The sequence below is a fragment of the Antennarius striatus genome, chromosome 4, assembly GCF_040054535.1.
Source record: "Antennarius striatus isolate MH-2024 chromosome 4, ASM4005453v1, whole genome shotgun sequence".
Classification (NCBI taxonomy): Eukaryota; Metazoa; Chordata; class Actinopteri; order Lophiiformes; family Antennariidae; genus Antennarius; species Antennarius striatus.
The window spans coordinates 14,492,647-14,513,182 of NC_090779.1; the positions used below are offsets into that span (position 1 = coordinate 14,492,647).

The following is a 20,536-nucleotide window of genomic DNA, read 5'->3' on the forward strand; positions in this document are numbered from 1 at the left end:
GGATAAAGTGTGTGAGCGTGTCTCCCTCTGACACTCTTTCACACACACACTCTCTCTCCCTTCCTTGTGTGTCTGAGGAGTCTCTCAGATGCTCATCACCAAGCATCACCCGTTTACACTGGAAAAGACCAACATCTGACCAGCTAAAACTTCCCAGTCTTACGCCTGTAAAAAGGGGGATGAAATAAGAAAAATTGCACTTACCCTGTGTCGCTGCATCCCCCCGGCACAGTAAGAGTTAATCTGCAGTGCGGGCGAGCAGCTACAGCATGTATTGGAGCACACCGGTTTATTCCGCCTCCCACCCCTCCTCTCCTCCCCCCTCCCTGCCCTGTCTTTTCTTCAGAAACAAGGGACGATGAGATAACGCGTTAAGATCCCCCCAGTTCATCACCCCTCTTCCATCGCCGCGGTTCCCTGACTGAACGCGCGGTTTGCGCGGGGTTTGACAAGGACCGAGTAGAGACGCTAGAAAAATGAGTGTGTGTTGCCCAAAAGCCGATGTTCGACAAATTCTTGAATGTTTTTTGATGTTTCATCCACCATTGAAATATCGCATGTCAGTAATCCCATGCATGCTTATATTATTTGAATATTAGATAAATTATCTAATTAGGAATAAGACCTAGATAACTCGCCAGAAGACTACACCGGCAATAACTAACTATTGTTTGTTCCATCAGAGTACAACCTAACCAGACGCTAGCAGGCTTTCTTTTCTTTCAATGCTGATAGGTTTATCCGACCTGTCCGTCATCCGTGGATGTGGGACTACACCAAGAAACGTGCACACAGCGAATGAGAATCACGTCTTTGTCGGTTTAAATCCACAGGGTGTGGCGGGGGTATCTTCTAGGTTCAAGGCAGTTTGACTTTTTTCTGGGGGGAGATTACAGGGGAAAGTCAAACCGACTCTGCTTAAAGTTTGAAATAAAGTCCACATCGCTGCTCCGTGGACTCCTCACCGCAGCTCGGTAACTTTCTCCACCCCCCCTGTCCCCCCCACCGGCAGACTGTGCGTCCCTGGAGGGTTTTGGTGCGGTGATGTAAGCGTGCGCGCTCCCGACGGCCGTCAGCTGGTCCAGGAGCCACAAGTCAGTTCCTCAAGCCGGTTTCCACCGGTTGGGGAAGGCGCACTTCTCCTCCCCCTCTTCTCTCTCATCTGCAGAGGTCTTGGTCATGACCATGTCTAAAATGTGATGCAGTTTTCTTTTCATCGTGGTGTGAAGAATGCAAATGAATCTATCAGCACCCTGGTAAATAGCGCGTCCTTTAAATACAGGCTGATTGAAAACCATCACCTGTACCTGAACAGTCTGTTGTTGCTCCACACAGCACCTCTGCACTCAACATATTAATAACATTAAGGTTTTGATGCTATACTCAGAAATTTGTGCGTGTGTGTTTTCGTTTTTAAAAAATAATCAATTAATTATGTTGATTTAAAGGACTAAATTGTATTAATCGGTGTTTTGTAACGCCATTATTTAAATTTAGCAGCTTTATCAAAACGTTTCATTTTTATTCCATTTGAACTCCATCCCCCGATGACTTCAATGGTGATACACAGATGTGGGTAAAAAGTGAGAAGCATTGATTTCATTTGAGTAAGCCCGGCAACAGAACATCCACTCATCCATTTTCTATCAGTATACCTTCTTATTGTTTGTGGGGTGGGGGATGGGGGTGGGGGGGCTGGAGTCCACCCCATTGATGTTAGACTAGAACGGGAAGTATACACCCCAGTAGGTTACTGTTTTTTCACAGGGCCAGACAAGAATTCATGCTTATATTCAAACCTATTGGTGATTTACAGTCACCGATTGAATTATATCGCAAGATTTCAAACAGTGAATGTATGCAAACCCTGTACAGAAATACTTTAGGTTATCCACTGTATTGTCTACTAATTCAGAAATTTAATACAAATCACATTGCTCTTCCGAGTAACGAAATGAAATATGCTACAGTCATATTCACGTTGACTAAGTTTTTTTAGGCTAATTTTACATGTAAGAGAATAAATATTCATATTGACTGACAATCAACGTGAAACATTGTATTTTACTAAATAAGACACAATCTCAGTTAAAACTCTATCAGCTATCAGTGTTCCTGCACCCCCAAGTTAATTAACTCTCTTGTAATGAATAAACAGCTATCCCCACCCAGGGCTCGAAATTGCGACCATTTTGGTCACATATGGGCCCAAATTTTTATCAGTGCGACTATTAAATATATTTGGGAGCACCGGTGCGACTTTTGAAAAAAATCTGGTGCGCCTTTTCCCCCTCTTCTCTCTCACTCTTTCTCTCTATCTATATAGAACAGGGGTCACCAGATGGCGGACCACGGTCCGGATCCGGACGGCGTGATGGTTCTGTCCGGACCTGTGACCACTCCATGATAAATTCAAGAGAGTAGATTTTCTTGGTGCATTTTTACTTGCAGTTTGCGGCTACAGACGGCGGGCGCCGCTCCTCCAGTTAATACAGTAATAGCTCCACTCAGTTCAGCCAATCAGATCGTTTGTCTACCCTGCACTGTCGTACCAGGAAGTGAGACAGCTCGCTGCCACTGAGTTTACCGCTACAGCGACGCACAGGAGAAGGGAGACAGCATAGCTCCAAACGAAGGGAGGTTAATGAGGTAAAAAGCTGGTTAACAATGAGTGGACGAAATTTATGTTTATTCCTCCATCAGGCAGTTCAAAACCATTTTACCTCATATGGTCTGAACACGTAGCAAGAATTAAAAGTGTTAACATGAAGCGCCACTATGAAACAAAGCACAGATATTTTGCGCAGAATTGTCCCCTGAAGTCCGAGCTGAGGGCAAAATGACAGAGAAAAATGCAAACGAATGTTCACTAAAGGTATGGTGGAGTTTGGGGCAACATAAAATATATTTTAGTGATGTTCTAAAATACAAAACAATCCAATAATAACCAAAATGGTTCAGTCCAGGTACCAGGCTGGCCTGACAGCGCTCCACAATGTGCTATTTAAGCCACACCCAGGTAGTCCCTCGGTTTGGCCCCTGACCCGGAGGCAGACCACCGCAGCCTGCTCAGGTGAGCGTCTCTCAAACAGTTTTGTGTGGATGTGGGGAAAACGCGTAGACGCCGAGTTTGCACCCCCGAACGCACTACTGTGATAGTTTGTTTGATGCGGACACGTGAGTGTGGGCGAGGGAGAAAGGCGTGCGGAACGGAGATGGACGGAGCGGTCTCCATCGCTCCCTCACTGCCTTTTGGGTAGGTGCTCCTAAAGGCTTTGCTGGTGCTACTAACTTCTAAATCTGGGAGCACCAGTGCTACCAAGAAAAAAAGTTAATTTTGAGCCCTGCCTACTCCATGATACACAGACAAGAAGCAAGAAGACACAAAGACGCCCACAACTGGACACAATTCTGGAGAAAATTAAAACTTTAGGTGACTGGAGAAAATTTCTCTCAAATTTTAAGATTATTTGCATCTTAAATGAATGAATGTATATATTTTGATTTAGCTCATTCTCCTCTCAAGGATAAAAAGTAAAGATAAAAATGCAATAACATGGACTTAAATTATCATTTTTGAACGTAGTTTCATACCACAATGATGAACAGTAAACTACACATTTTCATACCTTCAATTCCACATTTATTGAGTTCTACGCAGTTAGTGTAATATCTTGCAGCATCATACATTATGTTCTTGACCAATGGTTCAGGTCAAGTTTATACTACTTAAATGTTGGCTAACATGATTGTTGTATGTGTGTATGATAACAGTTTTAAATACTGTGTGCTTGAACTCATTACATTACAGGCACTAACTGACAGAAGCCACTCCTCACTACAGTAAGCTAGGAAAAATAATAGCATTCCAAGCAGTAGACACTATAGCAATGTGCTCAAACAATTATGAAAATAATACAGGCAAAAGACAAAAAACGCACAACTTTATGTCTCTGATTTCTTTCTCAATCATTCTCAATCTCTATTATTCTCTATTTTCTCCATCATTGAATATAGCTTTACTGTTTTTTCTTCGTTCTGTCTTAGGATTGGATGTTTGTGCTTATGGTATAAAGAGTTTGTGTCATCCCCCTAGTTCCATTTGTCTTCATCAGTGTCTCTGTGTACTGTAGGACCGCTCAGTGAGCCATTTGGACCACAACTGCCTTCCAGGCTCTGTCTTTGTCAAAATCCTGCTGCACCTCATTGGCCACTTGCTGCTGAGGGAGCAAAACAAGAAGAGACAGGAGAGGAAGAAAATAATGAGTGGAAAAGATGACACAGGGAGTTAAATGATCTGTGAATGAGATTGGTTTGATATGATCAAACCACTAGTTTTTATATCATCACGTTTAAATCATGTCGACTTGATCATCAACTCATTATACATTTAAACATGTACATGTAAACATTAAATGCCAATTTTTCCCCCAATCTAAAATATCTATTGGAGAGACAATGAGTAAAAAAGAGAACATTGTCCATTTGTGTCCCCGATTACCTGCCTTACCTCACAGCTATGCCTCATGATGTGTGTGCTGTCTTTGTAGTCCAGGGCCCCCATGCGAAGCTGACTCTTGTAGGAGGCACAGTGCACCACAGTGGCTGAAGTTAGAATCGCCTGCACCAACAGCAGCACCATCAGAATCAGCAGCAGGATATCGTAGGATTGCTAGGACACAGACACACACACACACACACACACACACACACACACACACACACACACACACACACACACACACACACACACACACACACACACACACACACACACAAAGACAAAGTTAGGTCATTCAGAATGACATCCTTCAAAGAATGTCTTTTATATTTTCTCTGTTCCTATACTTTTTATACAAAGGAAAGCCAAGGTCGGAGGTAATCTATTCTCTAAACTGGAACGTCTTCACTTCATTGAGCTCACCTTGGCTATAGGCACATCACGCAGGAAAATTTCAATAAAACTGAACACACTGCAAGAGAGGAAGCCAGAGGCTGAGAAGAGTAGGGGAGATGTCACGCTGCTGATGACAATCAACACCTCTGCCTGAGAGACACCATAGAGAGAGAAGAGGATCTGAGAAAGGTTTGTAGAACCATTGGGGGAAAAAACCCAGACATATATTGGATAGATGAGGAAATAACACAAATCGTAATTGTTTTCCATGAAATACATTAGATTTATTCCTATGGCACCTTTCAGAAGCTAAAAAAATAAAATCAGTAGACTAAATTTTCTTTCGGCCTGTCCTGTTTGGGGTCCCCACAGCGTTTCATTCGTTTTCTATTTTAGATGAACGCTCATATTTCATAATGCAAATAAATACAAGTAGAAATAGGAATAAATTGATCATTACATATAGACAATTCTCAGATGGTTTCTACTCAGCTGCTTTGAAAGGCATGACGTTAAAAGGGAGTCCAGAGCAGCCAACAAAACCAGTGGACCTGAGAGACCTACTGGTGGCAAGTGTGCAATCCTTCATAATGTGGACAGGAGCCTGACCACACATAGCTGCCTAGATAAATATCAACAGTTAATGGAGTAATGCTCTGTTTCCAGCCAATAAAAACATAACTGAATCTAATACTTAATAAGCTTCTACAGAGCAGACCCTTTCTAAATTTCATCAGAACAACAGGAAGGGGAAAGAGAACTCAGACTCCCATTACTGCAGACACAGGACTGACAGTTTTGACAACCTTTAGCTGAATGAAGCAATCCGCACTGCAGTTTTGGCATTATTTTGGGGTTTCAGTGGAATGCACAACTGATTATCATCCATGTAGCAGTGATAGCAAGTACCTTTAAATACTTATAGATTCCTTGACAATGACGGGAAAGTTCAAAATTTAAGGCAAAGAAAACAGGACCCAGGATTGAAACTTGAAATACAGCACAATATAATTACAGTTTTACTAAACTGTAGGACTGGTTGTGCCCAATGTACCACCCAAATAAACCTCCTCCACCTCTTCTTTTGTACTCACCAGACATTTGTTGGGGTATTCTGACACCACATGACTGGCAATAGCACTAGGAAAACACTGTAAAATACCAAAGGTCAGAAAACAATCATCTTTTGTAAGATTATTATCTTTCTGATCAACTAAGCTTTAGCTTTAGCTTTAGTCAGAAAAACATACAGCTACAAGAATCCAAAAAAATGTGACAGATAGGTAGGGGCCAGGCAGCAACGCATCCATGTTGAGGGCAATAATTCCTCCAAATACTGCTGAAATTCCCACGATCACTTCGATCACCTATGGGAAACCATCATCAGTGATTGAAAATAATGGATCAGCCTGAAATATCATGGCGACAAAACTTAAGACAAAATTACTCACAGAATATGCCTTAAGGAGCCGAGTGGGAAACACTGCCGGTGTTACAACCACAGGTCTGTCATATGTCACCGCCTAAAGCATGAATGAAAAGATGGTGCGATTGAGGTAGTACACACACACACACACACACACACACACACACACACACACACACACACACACACACACACACACACACACACACACACACACACACACACACACACACACACACACACACACACACACACACACACACACACACACACACACACACACACACACAGTGACCTTCTTGTGGCAGCAGCAGTCTTCTGCAGAGCGGGCTGACAGAATCACGGTACTGGCCATCAGCACCTCCAGCAGAATCATCAGGATGAGGTTGAAGTTGATCTAAGATCAGATGAAACATAGACACACAGCACAGAGAAGCTTGAAGACAGGAAACAGAAACATGTCTTCCATCTAAAGAATATAATATGGGCAATAAAAGGATTTTTATTTTGCATTCTGTAACTTTTGAAGGATTCACATTGACAGCTGAGGGGTTCAGAACGAGTTTACATCCAAACCAAACGAGGCAGGTTGTTGTCACAGCAAATGTTGATACATAGACCATCTGGAAATCGGACACCTTGAAAATAAACAAGAAATCATGCACCCTTTGCTATCGTAAAACCTTAACTAACTGAAGGAAACTCGGTTTAAAATAAATACTTATTTACTTACTGCGGCATGTCTGTTCTTGGCAATGGCAAAACTGGCAATGGCTGCAGGGATGCCCTGTAAGGAATGTCAGCAAATGAGCTGCTGAGTTGATCTGTTTTGCAGAATGGCGGTCTCAAAATAAATCTTTACTGGTGTTTTGCCATGGCAGACTGACCTGAACTATGTGTAAAGGCTAAGTGAGGTGGAGCTTTGTCTAAATGGCCACTTACAGCGCCTGCAGCACAGCGCAGGTAGTCCATGGCAAAAGGAAATACATTCCCCAAGTAGAGAGAGAACCCGGATGTGATGAGCAGACTACCCTGTGGGCATAAACACACACACATGCATACACCAATAAGATGCTCATGGATGCTGAAGTCCTTACCAACAAGTTTCAACATACAATCATAAAACTCTCCAGTGTTGTTAATCAAAACACATCCATACACATTCATATCACAATCATCCACATCTACTTTTGCAAAGTTTGAGGTTCAGTCATATGTTTTCATGAGAGAAGAGCTCAAGACCCATTTCCATCTTTTTTTTAATATTCTAGATTAGATTATCTTTTCTCTCACCCCAATGAGGACGCTGTAGAGCCAGGCCCGGTAGCTGAAGCACGGATGCTTCAGAGGCTCTGACTGGGCCAGTTGCAGGTCGCTGGCCCTGACATCCACGGTGTAACTGTCCCGCTCAGGCCTGAACCTCTCCCTGTCTGTCCTCCTCTCTGCTACCCTGTCATCACGTCGTCCCAGCGTCCCACCACCCCTCTCCAGTGTGGGCATGTGACTGTAGGTGAACTCCTCTCTGGTGGAGAGCTCATCGCACTGCATCATAGAAACAGCTGGCGGAGAATATCAGTGGTGGAATGGAAACCCCAAGGGAGGGTTTTCAGGCTCTGGGAGAAAGAGAGAAAAGCCCCAATCACCAATCCATCAACAGGAAGGTTTATATATAAAATGAATAAAATGAGGTACTCTGACATCACAATAAAAAAAGGAAAAATAAAGAGAAATTAGTTTATTGATCAAAAGGTATCCCCCCAAAAATCCCCTTTTCCTTTTTTTTCTTTTTGTCTCCCTGAACAATAAGGACACCACTATCTTCCTCTTTTAGTCTGCTTCTTTTCCACTCACCTTGAGTCTCGAGCAGAATCTCCTCCAATATTGTCCAACGGCGGTATCCTTCAAAAATCCAAAGAAATCAAACCGTCACGTGGAAGACAGCTTGTTTTTTTTCTGTAGCTCTTCTACTCCCCATTTCCCTCCCTCAAACTTAAAGCTTTTTTTTTTTGCCTTTGCTCTCGTCTGCTTTCTTCCCCCCTCTCTCTTTCTTGCTCTTCCTTGTCTCTGTCTGTCTCTCTCTTACAGAATCAGTTCAGAAAAGTTTTTTTGAGTCCTTTGGAGCTTAGAATTAAAACACATGGCTGTTGTGCAGCTAGCCTACTTTATGCCAAAGGGAGAGTGCCTGTGCATGACAACAAGGGGAGGATGAAGGGGCTCACACTGGGGGCAGAGCTCGTGGGGCAAGCTTCCCTTTTTACACTTCCATTCGCTCATGCACACACATGCACATCAACCCACTCACAAAACGGAACAAAAGACTCTCAGAAATTAGTGCATGGCAGCACACAGAGTCTTGTGTTTAAAAATTCCATTTCAGAGCAAGGAAAACTGTGTGGCCAGAGGAAAAGCAGACACAAATCCCTGATTAAAAGTTGTTTTTTGCCTAAATAAACTGAATGTGTCCTCCTGCGGCTTTCCCCTCAGGACTTCTCTAATCGGATGATAAATAAATCGTGTTCTAAAAAACATTTTACAAACTGCGCATTCAGAGGTGAATTCAATTGGATGGCAGCACCTTGTCAGTGTGTGTCAGCATGTAAGCATGCGTTTGTGTGTTCACCTCAGGATTCTATTCAGGTTTGGAGCAGCAGAGCGGTCTCAGCTCAGCATTGTTTCTGAGGGTGGTAACCATGGCGACACCTTAACAACCGCTGTCAACCATTCCTCATTCTAATGTCTCTGCCACACACACACAGACACACACAGACACACACAGACACACACACACACACACACACACACACACACACACACACACACACACACACACACACACACACACACACACACACACACACACACACATACACACACACACACACACACACACACACACACAGAGGAAAGTATTTTGCAAAACTTTGCAGACAGATAATTTGATTTGAAAACAAATACGATAAAACATTTCAAACATGTAAAAAAATCATAGATAAATCAAAAGGAGAGCAGTTTAGGAGTTCAGTTTACATTCCGTACTCTCCAAAAATGAAGTCAATGTGAATTTGTCATTGCTTTGAAAAGCAATGACATTCAAATTTATATCGCCTTCAGAACTGCATTAATTCAGTTTTGCACAGGTTTAGATAGTATTTTGAAAACAATTTATATTCAATATATACCACAAAGATTGAAAATCAGCCTCCTTTTATTGCACTCCTAATCTTTATTCCTAAAGATTATTAAAGGGGACATACACTGAGCCAGTTTTTTCTTTCCTGGTGACCTCCAGGACAGACCCGCTCACATAAAGTAAGAGGGTAAACTGAACAAGAATCCAAAGCATTTGTTAATGAATGTCTCTATCATTAGGAATGATTTAGAGTGAATTCCATGATAGTGTTAACTATCATCTCACCCTGGTGAGATAATAAATCTCTGCAGACATGGAAAATCATAAACCTAAAACTAAAAAAAAAGTATTTCAGCTGTTTGAATTGATTTCAGAGACATGCTTTAATGTAATAAAGAAGAACTTGTCTTTTTTTAAAAGAACACTAATCTACAAATATATTTGGTTTGTTGTATTGCCAATTTAGCGTACTATGAAGTAAGCTTTGATATTGATTGTAATGTCATCGGTTGTTGCAGGTGTTCAGTGCTGGGTAATGAGTGAAAAAGTGCTCAGATATTTTATATCCTGACACTCTGTAAGTAGTGTAGATAGAATATGGTTTAATTTAATTTAATTTTCATTTGTTTGGATATGACGTTAGAGACTAAGCTGCTAAAATAAAACTAAAGTATGAACTCATTCAAGAGTTTTAACAAACACACCAAACTATAAATCACGGAAAAAATAATCCGAAAAAATGCACGGATTTACAACTTTGACTCTCCTTTTTATACTCTCTATACACTCCACTAATCTGGTGTTTTATAATATTCGTATTAAGGCATTAGTTGTGAGATATAATAAAATAGCTCAAACCTCTTCCACCCTAACAGCACCGCCTGTCTATCACCTACCCTGTTTGTGTTGACTCCCCCCTTAACACACAGGGATGCAGCACTTCCCTCTCTGGCTCAAATATAGGAAATTCTATTAAAGACTGACAATTTAGTTCCCAGAGAGGACTGGTGACGGTCACACATTAAAATATATAAAAGATTTTGCTGCAAGACTAAAACAAGTGTTGAACTAATAAAAAGTTGACCCCCTTTTATGGGGTTAAACTATGAGAACACGTGCAGGCAAAAAAACCCCAACTCTCTATAATCTCCTTCTTTGACACCTTCCCTGTATCTCTCATAATATCAATCAATCATCAGACAAGGTGGCCCATTTTCCAGGAGTCCATATAAAAAGAAATTTAACCCAAACAGAGAACGGACTCTTGAAGGAAATGCCCATCCTGGGAGGTTTGTATTACTTTTGTTTACTTTAGTGTCATCACATTTCACCATCAGTTCCTTTGGTCCCAGCAGTCACTTAAACAATTATCTGTTTTCCTGACGCAACATTTCTAGCCAGCTTACACTTCCTGAAATCACTTTTTGTGCTCACTTGCAGAAAGTAACCATTATAGTCAAGTGTAGGAATTCAGTGAGTGAATGGATCCTAACTGCTGTCAAAATGTCTGCATTGCAAAGTAATGACTTTGACAATATTATCATTATGTGTTTTCTACAGCTCTCAGTCATGACGCAAAGTAATATAATTATAGTTGTGTCCTAAATCTCAAATTAGTATGAAATTTAGTATGGATGGGGAAACAAACAATTTACTCAAAATACAGCTAGGCAAAACTAATTGGAGAATTTTAAATGGGTTTTGTCTGTTTGTCAAATGGTGTGTATCTATGTGGTACAACTCCAGGACTTCTATTGTTGTCCTGGACAAAGATAACCAAGATGCACTTGAAGATGAAGATAATGACGACAGAGACAGGACTGCATTGTGTCTGGCAGCATAAGCAGAGACAAATCCAGTGACAGTAATGTTACAGTTTGCAAACAGCCTGCAGCGCATGGATGATTAGAGATGGCTGATGAAGCTTTATGATAACAAATTGTAATTTTCTGAGGACTTTTCAATGTTATTTAAATTTATTGGCTTCTATGCAGCTGGGTGCCACATTAAAGCACCTCAGAGCTGAAATCTAACCCCGCTGTAGAGAACAAACAGAAACAGGACAGCTTTCATAATCAAACACCAAATAATAGCAATAACGCTGCTTACAAGTGTTTTGGAGCCATATTATATGAATTCAAGGTATTCTTTATATTAATCTTTACAGAGGAAAGATATATCAAGTCACACACACACACACACACACACACACACACACACACACACACACACACACACACACACACACACACACACACACACACACTTTTATAGATGGTTTTATGTCCCAGTTCAGGACTTAACAAGGCTGAGTCCACACCATTTGACTGTTACACATTTAGTAACACATGCGTATGACAAAAGTATTCTCATCCAGTTTTCATCTGTTTGTGTGAAAACAACACCTAAATGTAATCTTCTAACAGTTCAAACATAAACCAACAGTCATCCCTCCAACATGCAACATTTAGATATCTAAAAGATCAGCTTTGGGGTTTTTACAGTGATATCCAATGTTAAGACACATGAGAAAACATCTGTGGATATATACATTAACTTACATTATCAATAGCTCTGTCTTTTATGAACAATATTTACACAGTAGTAGAGGAAGGAAAAGTTATTTTCATGTCCCATGATGAAAGACACTCTATTGCATCGGTCACACCAGTCACATTTCAGGAACTTGCTGGTTGTTCTTGTTTGGCTTTGAAGAGTAATCAACACAGATAACGCTAAGTGACTGACAAATATACAACAACTATGTACATGTTCACATGTATAAGCAAATAATCAGAGCACGAGGCATTGGTTTCTCCTTGCTTCCAGGAAGGGATTCCGTGATGGCTTACATTACACTGAGGTAAGTTATCTTCCCAACAAACTGAGTCATGCATTCAGATGCTTTTGTGTTGCAGCTGGTTGCAACTATTTTTCTGTAGTCCCACTGATCCATTCAATGCAACAGGAAACACGGAGGGAGAACGACCTTCAAAAATCTGTGAGGATTTTGTCTTGAATGAAGAGCATTAATACAGTAATGCATGTTATTGGCATAGTGTAGAATAACACAGCTATCTTCTTGTGATCATGTTACTGTAGTTGAGATACCAACAAGGCAGGCAGACTTCTAACTATCTCTGCTATGATAACAAGAGGCCTATTAGCAACTGATGATGTTCACAGAGACAAAGATCGAAGCCCGATAATCTTAGAAGTCAAACTTTTCTCTTTCATTTATAATGATTTGTTACTCAGATGCATCTCAATACAGCTGTGTGTCTGTAATGTGTCTCTGATGTATATCCTCTGTCACAGTGCTCAGCAAAAAAACGGGTTCAGACGACAGATCCCTTGGAAGAGGACAGGTGGATGGACTGGATACGAATAGCCAGGGTTTTCTCCAGGTCCGGCAGGATGTCACAGCCAGGGCTATCTGGAGGAATGTCGTACAACAACTGCTTAAATGGCTCCAAGTCGATCAGGATGACCATATTCTTTAGAAAGTACCCCACTACATAGGATGCCAAGTCTGGAGCATCAAGAAACTGTAAAAATAAGAAAAGAGCAATATTTGGTTTTAGTTTTAGCAAAGCATTATCTTGATTCACACATTTTATTCAAGAATATTAATGAGGGTTTATTCAATATATAACATTCTTATCTGTTTTGCACCTTAGTGTGATTGTAGATTTCCACACACGTGTCAGTGTTGATGTTCTTGGAGCAGATGATCTCACAGTGTCTTTGCAGTGCCTCCAGCTGGAAGAACTTGGCTGCAGACAGAAGCTGAAAAAAACATTCAAGGTGCAAAAAGGTATTTATTCAATATGTGAATAGTGCAATACAGCCTGCAATGAAATCTGTGAGCCTAACCTCCATAACATCAGTGTTCCTGATGTGCAGAGCCTCTGTCCCTCCGCAGTAGAGATACTGCATCACAAGCTGAAAAGAAGGAAGACATGTCATAGAGCTCCTATTACAGAATAAATGATTATAAATTCATGAAGCGATGAGTATGACTGTGTGCTTCAAGCATCACTCAAAAAGTGTCTCACCTGAAAAATGTGATATTTGACATTACTGATTTCAATGCATGTGTTTTCACCGCAAGGTCTGTTTGCCAGAAGAATCTTAAATCTTGAGAAAGAAAAAGAGCAAATCCTAGTAAAGATCATTCATTCTGGTATTTTAATCATGTAACGGACAATGAAAACACACAATCTGACAGCAATGGGTCAGTTATAAAATGAGTTGTGAGTATTTTTTTTATGCATTCCCTAAGAACATTTAATAAACACATTTTAGAGCCAATTCCCATCAGTCACTTTATGGCAGCACTGATTGGTTATCAATGCCACATGTCAAAGGAGTTAAATGGATGCCTCGTCAAGAAACAAATGCTTTTATTGATCAGGAGGAGGAAATGCACAGCCGTCGCAACACAACGATCCAAACGCTGCATGTTTAGTGTTTGCTCATAGCTAGATATAAAAGTGCATCTTTAAGGTTGATCAAGTGTCCATGTAAATACATTTTATACAATAAATGAATTAAATTGAAGGTTGGTGTTTGTTCGAGTGAGCATACCTGTTGGAAGCTGTGAAGAGCAGGACTTTGTGGGCGTAGAAAGGCTTCCCTTCTACTAAAAAGGTCACATCTGACATTTCTTTATTGTTCAAGAAGTGAGGATCTGAAATATGAGGCACCATAAAGGCTTGATGATTTCTATTTATTATAAAATCAAAAGTAGTTAATAAGGTGAGCCTTTTAGACATTGCAAATAGACTACTCATTGAATTATACTTGATTTTTTTTCTCTTCCAATCCCTGATTGGTGATATGTTCACTTCTCCTGCATTTACTGACAAAAAGAACTGCTGACAAAACAAGTATGTGAACATCAAAATAGTGCTTTTGTTTGTCTCAATACACTTTTTTAACAGTATACTGTTGGTTTTTCCATTAAGAACTGAAATTAAAAACATGTCCTGACCCAGGCGTGATGACTGCTTCCTCTTGATCTCTGCCAGCTTGGGAATGGGGTACGGGCCGTAACACTGGGTGAAGATTGCCGCCAGTTGCTGACTGATCACCTCATTCTGACAAAGAAACAAAACATCAGAGAGAACGCTGTCAGTTCATGTAACCCAAGAACATTACATGCATTACTGTAATGACCCTCTCCTACAAAAACATCCCAAACAGAATTATCTGCACTGTGAGGGAGGAAGAACTTCAAGGCTTTTATCACAATCAGCTTTCACTTTCTTCCAGAAATCATTCCAGTGAGCCACGTATTCACAACCATCCTTCACCTTGACTTAGGATCAGATGAATATCAGGCTCATTTCCCACAGGTTGTGTTCCACAGAGATTACTTTATGTAAGCTGTTGAATGAGTGTGAGGAAGGGAAAAGCGTGTGTTATCTCCTTACTCTTGAGAAGGATGGAAGGCGGTGCCATTCAACTGCAGCACTGATGCACAACACTGCAAGCCCCATGTGTGCAGTCAGAGCGCCTGATCTTACAGACGCATAATGCCAACAAATAGCTATTAACAGCCTCCTTTTCCACCTGGAACACAACTTATTTCTCTAAGTTCCCCCTCATTCGTTAGCCAGATGCAGTGTGTGACAGGGCCAACAAGAAAAAACTGGGACGAATGGAATGTGACTAATGGTGCCAGTCACAACTTCTGCTAATCCAAAAGCTTAAGTGAAATTAAACAGAACAAGAATGCGTGGTTGAAACATAATGCATTATGGAAACACACTGAACTGAACTGAACTGAACTGAACGCTGAATGAAGGATTCGGTTTGGGGTGAGGCAGCAGAATTTCTGGCAGAGCAAAGATGAATATGTCCCATCTTGATGTCTCTAGTTCTTATTGTGCAGTTAACAGTCCCAGGGGTCCCTGAGGCCCTTGTAGAGGTGAGGGTCACTGGCCCCATTGTATATCATTCAAGACATAGACAAGGACCGACAATGCAGCAATGCCCAGAAGGCTGAGAAGCCATGAGGGTGTGTGATGTCTAGCTGTTTGTTTATGTGAGTGTTTGTGTACATCTTTATGCATACTCTGCAGTGTGGGGTTCTTTTTTTTTCCATTCCTATTTCTGCAATGACACAAAACCTCATCTTGCTGGCAGAACAGTGTCAAAGCCAAGACAAAGTAGACAAAGCAATCAGAGGTGGCAGACAGGACAATGATGTGCTGATTTGAATCTAATACTCGTACCAGGATACTCACGATCTTAAAGGTCCCATATAATGCTTTTTTAAATTCATGTCATTCAGCTGCCAGATGTCCAACTACACTGTATTCGAAATGTCTTGCCTCAAAGTGATCCGTGGCCCTCAATATCTTTTAGTGAATATTGATAAATCCTCCTCTGCTCTGTGACGGTCGGTTTTAACCCTTGGGGGCTGTTTGGTACAAAAAGTGACATTTTTATTGTTTTTATGTGTTTCTCAACCAATAAATCAGTCAATTAAAAGGCTAAATATATGAAATTTTGCCAGTAATTTTCTTTCAACTTTATTTTCTAAATTCCTTAATACCTGTCATTAGAAGTGTATAGAATGGCAGATTTTCATTGTGTACACACCTTACCCGATTTGTGCTAAAACGGTCGAATTGACTCCCATTATAACCACATATTTTTCATATACTATAAGCATATACAGTATATATATTATATCTTTATATATTATATATGTATATTATATATATTACTATATACAATAATGCTGACAAGTTTTTATGAAACTAGATCTTTATTGTCTGCAGCAAGACAATGACCCCCAAATCACCCCACAACCCAGACACAGACCCACTGTCTGTGTTGACACACCTGTAAAAACCTTCATCCAATAATTGTAATATCCTTATCAGAAATATTAAACTGTGCACTAATTTGGAAATATTCCATATTTTGTGTTTTTCCCATTGGAAGAAAAACAGGGTTCTAATGGCAAATTCCATATAAACATATATAATGATAATTAAAAATTTAATAAACTTTATGTCTATGGATAGGGCTGAAGTAATGGAAAAGATCAGATGCATTGAAAGAAAAATAACACTTTTATGAGACGGCTTTTTTGTGACTCATAGGGTAAGGTGTATAGCCATTTTAATCGGTCCCCATTATTAATGGGGCGTAGCTCTCAGCTCCATCTCTCCTCCCCCCTCCCCCCTCTGAGCTTTCCCTATTCCCTCCTCCGTGTGAGCTGACCAATCAACACTGCCCTCCCCCGTGTGCTAACATTCGTTTGTTTACTACTCGAATGCGCCGGCATTACGGATCGATCGCCATTGTCTGCAACTTTTTTAACTTTCAGTAACTTGTTTCTCATGATATAACGGTAGATTTTTCGGCGCTGAGCGTGGACCTGCTTCCTCAGTCTTTGCTGGGCAAAAACTCGTGGCTCATTGTGTAAACATGATCACACCGGCCGGTGAGATAATTACACTGTGTTTTCTGAAAATCGTTATGGACAACGAGAGCTTGTGGATAACAAGGGAGCTAAGCCAACGCAAAGTAATGGAACATGGGATTTTACCGGTAAGACCGGTGTATGTGTTGATTCATGCAGCTCTCCGATCATTTAGAAGAGCTAAAGCTGCTTTCATTCACCAAAAAAAAGACAATTATTCTGAATTGGTAATTAATGTTCCACACAATGCTACCGTAGCCTGAACAAACTCCCCCTTCGGGGATTGCCATGCCCTTGGGCATGTCAACCAATCAATATCGTCAATCACATAGCGTAGTCTGTGACGTAAATTACGTCACGAAAGGGAATTACGTCACGAAAGGGGTTTTTAGCAATCCGATCGTTTTGATTCGGTCGATGAATTCCTAAAACTCCAAATATCTACTGATACAGGAAGTGTTTGTTTACCAGATTGTAGGAGTTGGTCGGGTTAGGGAGGACCACTATGTATATGTACAGACCTGAAAAAGTGTGATTTTCATAATAGGGCCCCTTCAGAGCAGCAAAACACAGCAGTGAAGGTGGGAGGGGTGATCATCAGAAGTTATAATCATTTTAGGTAATTGATATTGAGTCTTCCTATGACCGGTCTCTGTGAAACTGCGGAGCATAATGCCTGATCAGGTGCATTTGAGTGATTGAAAAACCTTCTCAGGATCAAGATGTAGTTTCAGAGGAAGATGTATTGATTGTAGTACAAAAATGATTCATTATGATGTGACCCCTTTGAAGTGGATTCCAAAGACAGTGAGGTACCTTGCTGGCTCTGAGGATCTGGAACATGAGAGGCAGGCCGTGTGTGATGAGCTCCTCGGTGTACTCCTCTTCCTCAATGCAGCTGAACTCCTTCAGGAGACCCTGGATAAGAGGTCGGCGGTGCTGATGAAAACATGTGCGTAAAGACTCCAGCCAAGTGTGCAAAGTCCACGGAACCCCTGGTACGTAGTTTGAGATGTCATCACACATGCAACACAACAAATGCTTTAATTAACTATGTTGCATAAACAATTTGATATCATTTTAAATGCACGTGCACAAAGACTAACCGAGGCTCCGTATATCTATGGTGATGTCCACATGCCCGTGTTCTGAGCTGTGGTACATAGCCTCTTTCAGGGCTTTAAGCCTGGCCTTTCCAGTCCGGATAAGTTCCAACTGAGATGCGCTTCTACCTTCCAGCTCTGAGCCCTCTGCCAGAATCTCTTCCAAGGATAAGACGTCACCTTTTCCCTTCTCTGCGTTGGACAGCAGCGCTCGAAAGACGTTCCTAAATGAAGAAGAGCACAAAGACAAATAAGAATTCTATTTGCTAGCACTACACAGATTATTGAACTCAACGCAGATCTTTTGGATCTTATTTTGTTTTTAGTTCACTAGAGTAATGTGAAACAAATTATACACTACGTACCATACTTATGCACTAATTTGTGTATGTCATTCATATTTTACAAGACATTTGCATGCAGTATCTTATTTAGGCTTTTTCTGTTAATACATTAAGAAGACTGTGCTGTTTATAGTCTGTGCATCACTAGCAGATTTTAGTAACGTGTACATAAAGAAGACTGTAAGAGCAGAGTGTGATTTTATATCTTCTGTTCAAACGTTAGTACTCCTGAGCATGAAAGAGTACACACGGTGTGTTACTTACCTGTGTCCGTGAGCTGCTGCCAGGCTATAGGAGTTCATGTCTCCCTGCGGTGCAGTGGAGATACCATTACGGTACATGGTTCCCACCATGGGATCCGCCCCCCTCTCCAGCAGCAAAGTCACCAGCTCAAAGTTACCTGGGCATGAAATGAAATGAGGATGAGTCAAAAGAACACATCTCATCATTCTGTACGTGTGCCTCACGCTGGCAGTCAGGAGTTATCTGCCAGGTCCAGTGATGCCTGTGTGTTTTGGTACAAGGGGAAGGGGAGTCCCTCTGTTTCTGTGTACCTGCAGCAGCAGCCAGTTGCAGCGGGGTCTCTGTGTAATTCTCCATCCCGTCCTGCAGGGACCCTTCCACATTACTTTTGGCATCCAGGAGCAGCTGCAGAGGAAGTTGTGTGGAAACATACAAGGGCATGATGGGAAACAGGAGGACAGATAGAGAGAAAGAGAAAGAGAGGGGGGAGGGAAAGAACAACAGATATATTGACTAATGAAAAGGATCAGTAAATGACGACATCCCAGTAGAAGCCATCAATCAAGCGTTAATCAGATCAGTGTAAAGCCCAAATTTCTAGTTTTTACAGCTTTTAAATATGATTTTAGCAGACAGTAAAGTCTAGTAATGTTAGAGGTGCTAATAGATTTCAGACAGAACCATGCTACCTTTTAGTTCTTTTCTTTGTTTCATTTGCTGAATCCAGCTTCAAATTTGCAGCACACGTGAGACATGCTTTCAATTTTCTTTCAATAGCAAGGATGGCAAGAATTCAACTAAACATGTCGTGATACATTAAACTATGCTTTTAATCTTGACAGGTAGACAATTATGTTTTAGTTGTTGTTGGTCTTATTTAGTTGTTTATATGTTTGAATCACGTCCACTAGTAGGATTACTCCGTTAAGCTACAAGGGATAATTATTTATCTTTTTTTTGGGGTGAGGTTCAAGGAAAAACCCTCTCATTTTTGGTGGTGATGTGGATCATTTTTTTAAATTAAGAATGGTTCTTTTCTATTTTAGGTCAAAGTAATTTACAAGATTTTACTTCTAACTTCACAGATTATATCCACATAATCAATACTAATAATGACATCAATACAATTTGTGAATTCAAGAGGTGCGGTTTCATGGTCTGGGAGTCATATTAGCCTTCAGGTGTAAAGACTGGAGTTTTATGAATGTTGTGTAGTTTTAACTATAAATACATGAATAGCACAAGTTTGAGAAAACAGGCTCACAATTCTGTTTTGGTGTTTTTTCAAGTTGGTTTGTATTATTTTAAGTTATTGCCTATTTTATTTTTAAATTTGTTCCTCTTCTGAACACAGACACACAACATTGTTCATCTACCAGGTTACTTTTATCTTAGATAAATGCGGCAGAATTCTATCTAAACCTTTTGTGTGTGTGTGTGTGTGTGTGTGTGTGTGTGTGTGTGTGTGTATATATATATAGAATTATTTGAACAAGTTCCTGAATGTCAAATAATATGATATCTAACAAGATACATATAAACTGCAGTTCAAATCAATACCACAGATAATTGAGTAATAACTAATTGAAATCTAATGACATTTGCCTCTTTTTATTGTATTTCATTCCTGTGGCCTGATATCTGATGTCCTTGGCTTAAATTGTGGTGTCACATGGCATAAACAATTTCCATTAGAAGTCAATGATTAAAAACCCAAAGGGCAGATCATTTAGAGGACAAACTGCATTAGTTAAATGTGTTCAATAACAATTAGACGGCTGTTTCCACTTTCCATTTGGTGAAAGTAGTCAGATCCATTTACAAATAAATGCAAAGTGACAGACTGTTCAGACTTGAACACTGACTGAATAAATGTCTTTTTAGTTTTTTAACTGCACACACTAACAAGAAATGAGACAGGACAGTTCTGCAGTGAGGAGGAGGAATTA

General features: G+C 40.6%; 2 protein-coding genes across 5 annotated transcripts in view; both read right to left on the bottom strand.

The window, feature by feature from the left end:
* Positions 1-3,635: 3,635 nt before the first annotated feature.
* Positions 3,636-8,481, bottom strand: mlc1 (modulator of VRAC current 1). 2 transcript variants are annotated; one of them, XM_068313390.1, is made up of 12 exons: positions 8,175-8,481; positions 7,617-7,936; positions 7,266-7,355; positions 7,057-7,110; positions 6,860-6,961; positions 6,619-6,720; positions 6,349-6,420; positions 6,148-6,264; positions 5,992-6,048; positions 4,925-5,047; positions 4,511-4,672; positions 3,636-4,217 (listed from the first exon to the last, which is right to left on the bottom strand). In XM_068313390.1, the coding sequence occupies exons 2-12, from the start codon at positions 7,872-7,874 to the stop codon at positions 4,140-4,142; spliced, it is 1,215 nt and encodes a 404-aa protein (XP_068169491.1). In that variant the 5' UTR covers positions 7,875-7,936; positions 8,175-8,481; the 3' UTR covers positions 3,636-4,139. The 2 variants fall into 2 exon arrangements, with proteins under 2 accessions (XP_068169491.1, XP_068169490.1); XM_068313389.1 differs by having other exon boundaries at positions 3,636-4,220.
* A 2,336-nt stretch (positions 8,482-10,817) lies between these two features.
* btbd11b (BTB (POZ) domain containing 11b) overlaps positions 10,818-20,536 on the bottom strand; it is a 71,329-nt gene continuing 61,610 nt past the window's right edge. For 2 of the 3 annotated variants that reach the window (XM_068313796.1, XM_068313795.1), the window contains 9 exons: positions 18,899-18,992; positions 18,609-18,744; positions 18,004-18,224; positions 17,714-17,892; positions 14,044-14,555; positions 13,512-13,593; positions 13,330-13,398; positions 13,129-13,242; positions 10,818-13,001 (listed from right to left, as the gene is read on the bottom strand). In XM_068313796.1, the coding sequence (XP_068169897.1) occupies positions 12,792-13,001; positions 13,129-13,242; positions 13,330-13,398; positions 13,512-13,593; positions 14,044-14,555; positions 17,714-17,892; positions 18,004-18,224; positions 18,609-18,744; positions 18,899-18,992 (1,617 nt within the window). In that variant the 3' untranslated portion in view covers positions 10,818-12,791. The remainder of the gene's footprint in view (positions 13,002-13,128; positions 13,243-13,329; positions 13,399-13,511; positions 13,594-14,043; positions 14,556-17,713; positions 17,893-18,003; positions 18,225-18,608; positions 18,745-18,898; positions 18,993-20,536) is intronic. The other variant, XM_068313797.1, reaches the window with a different exon arrangement.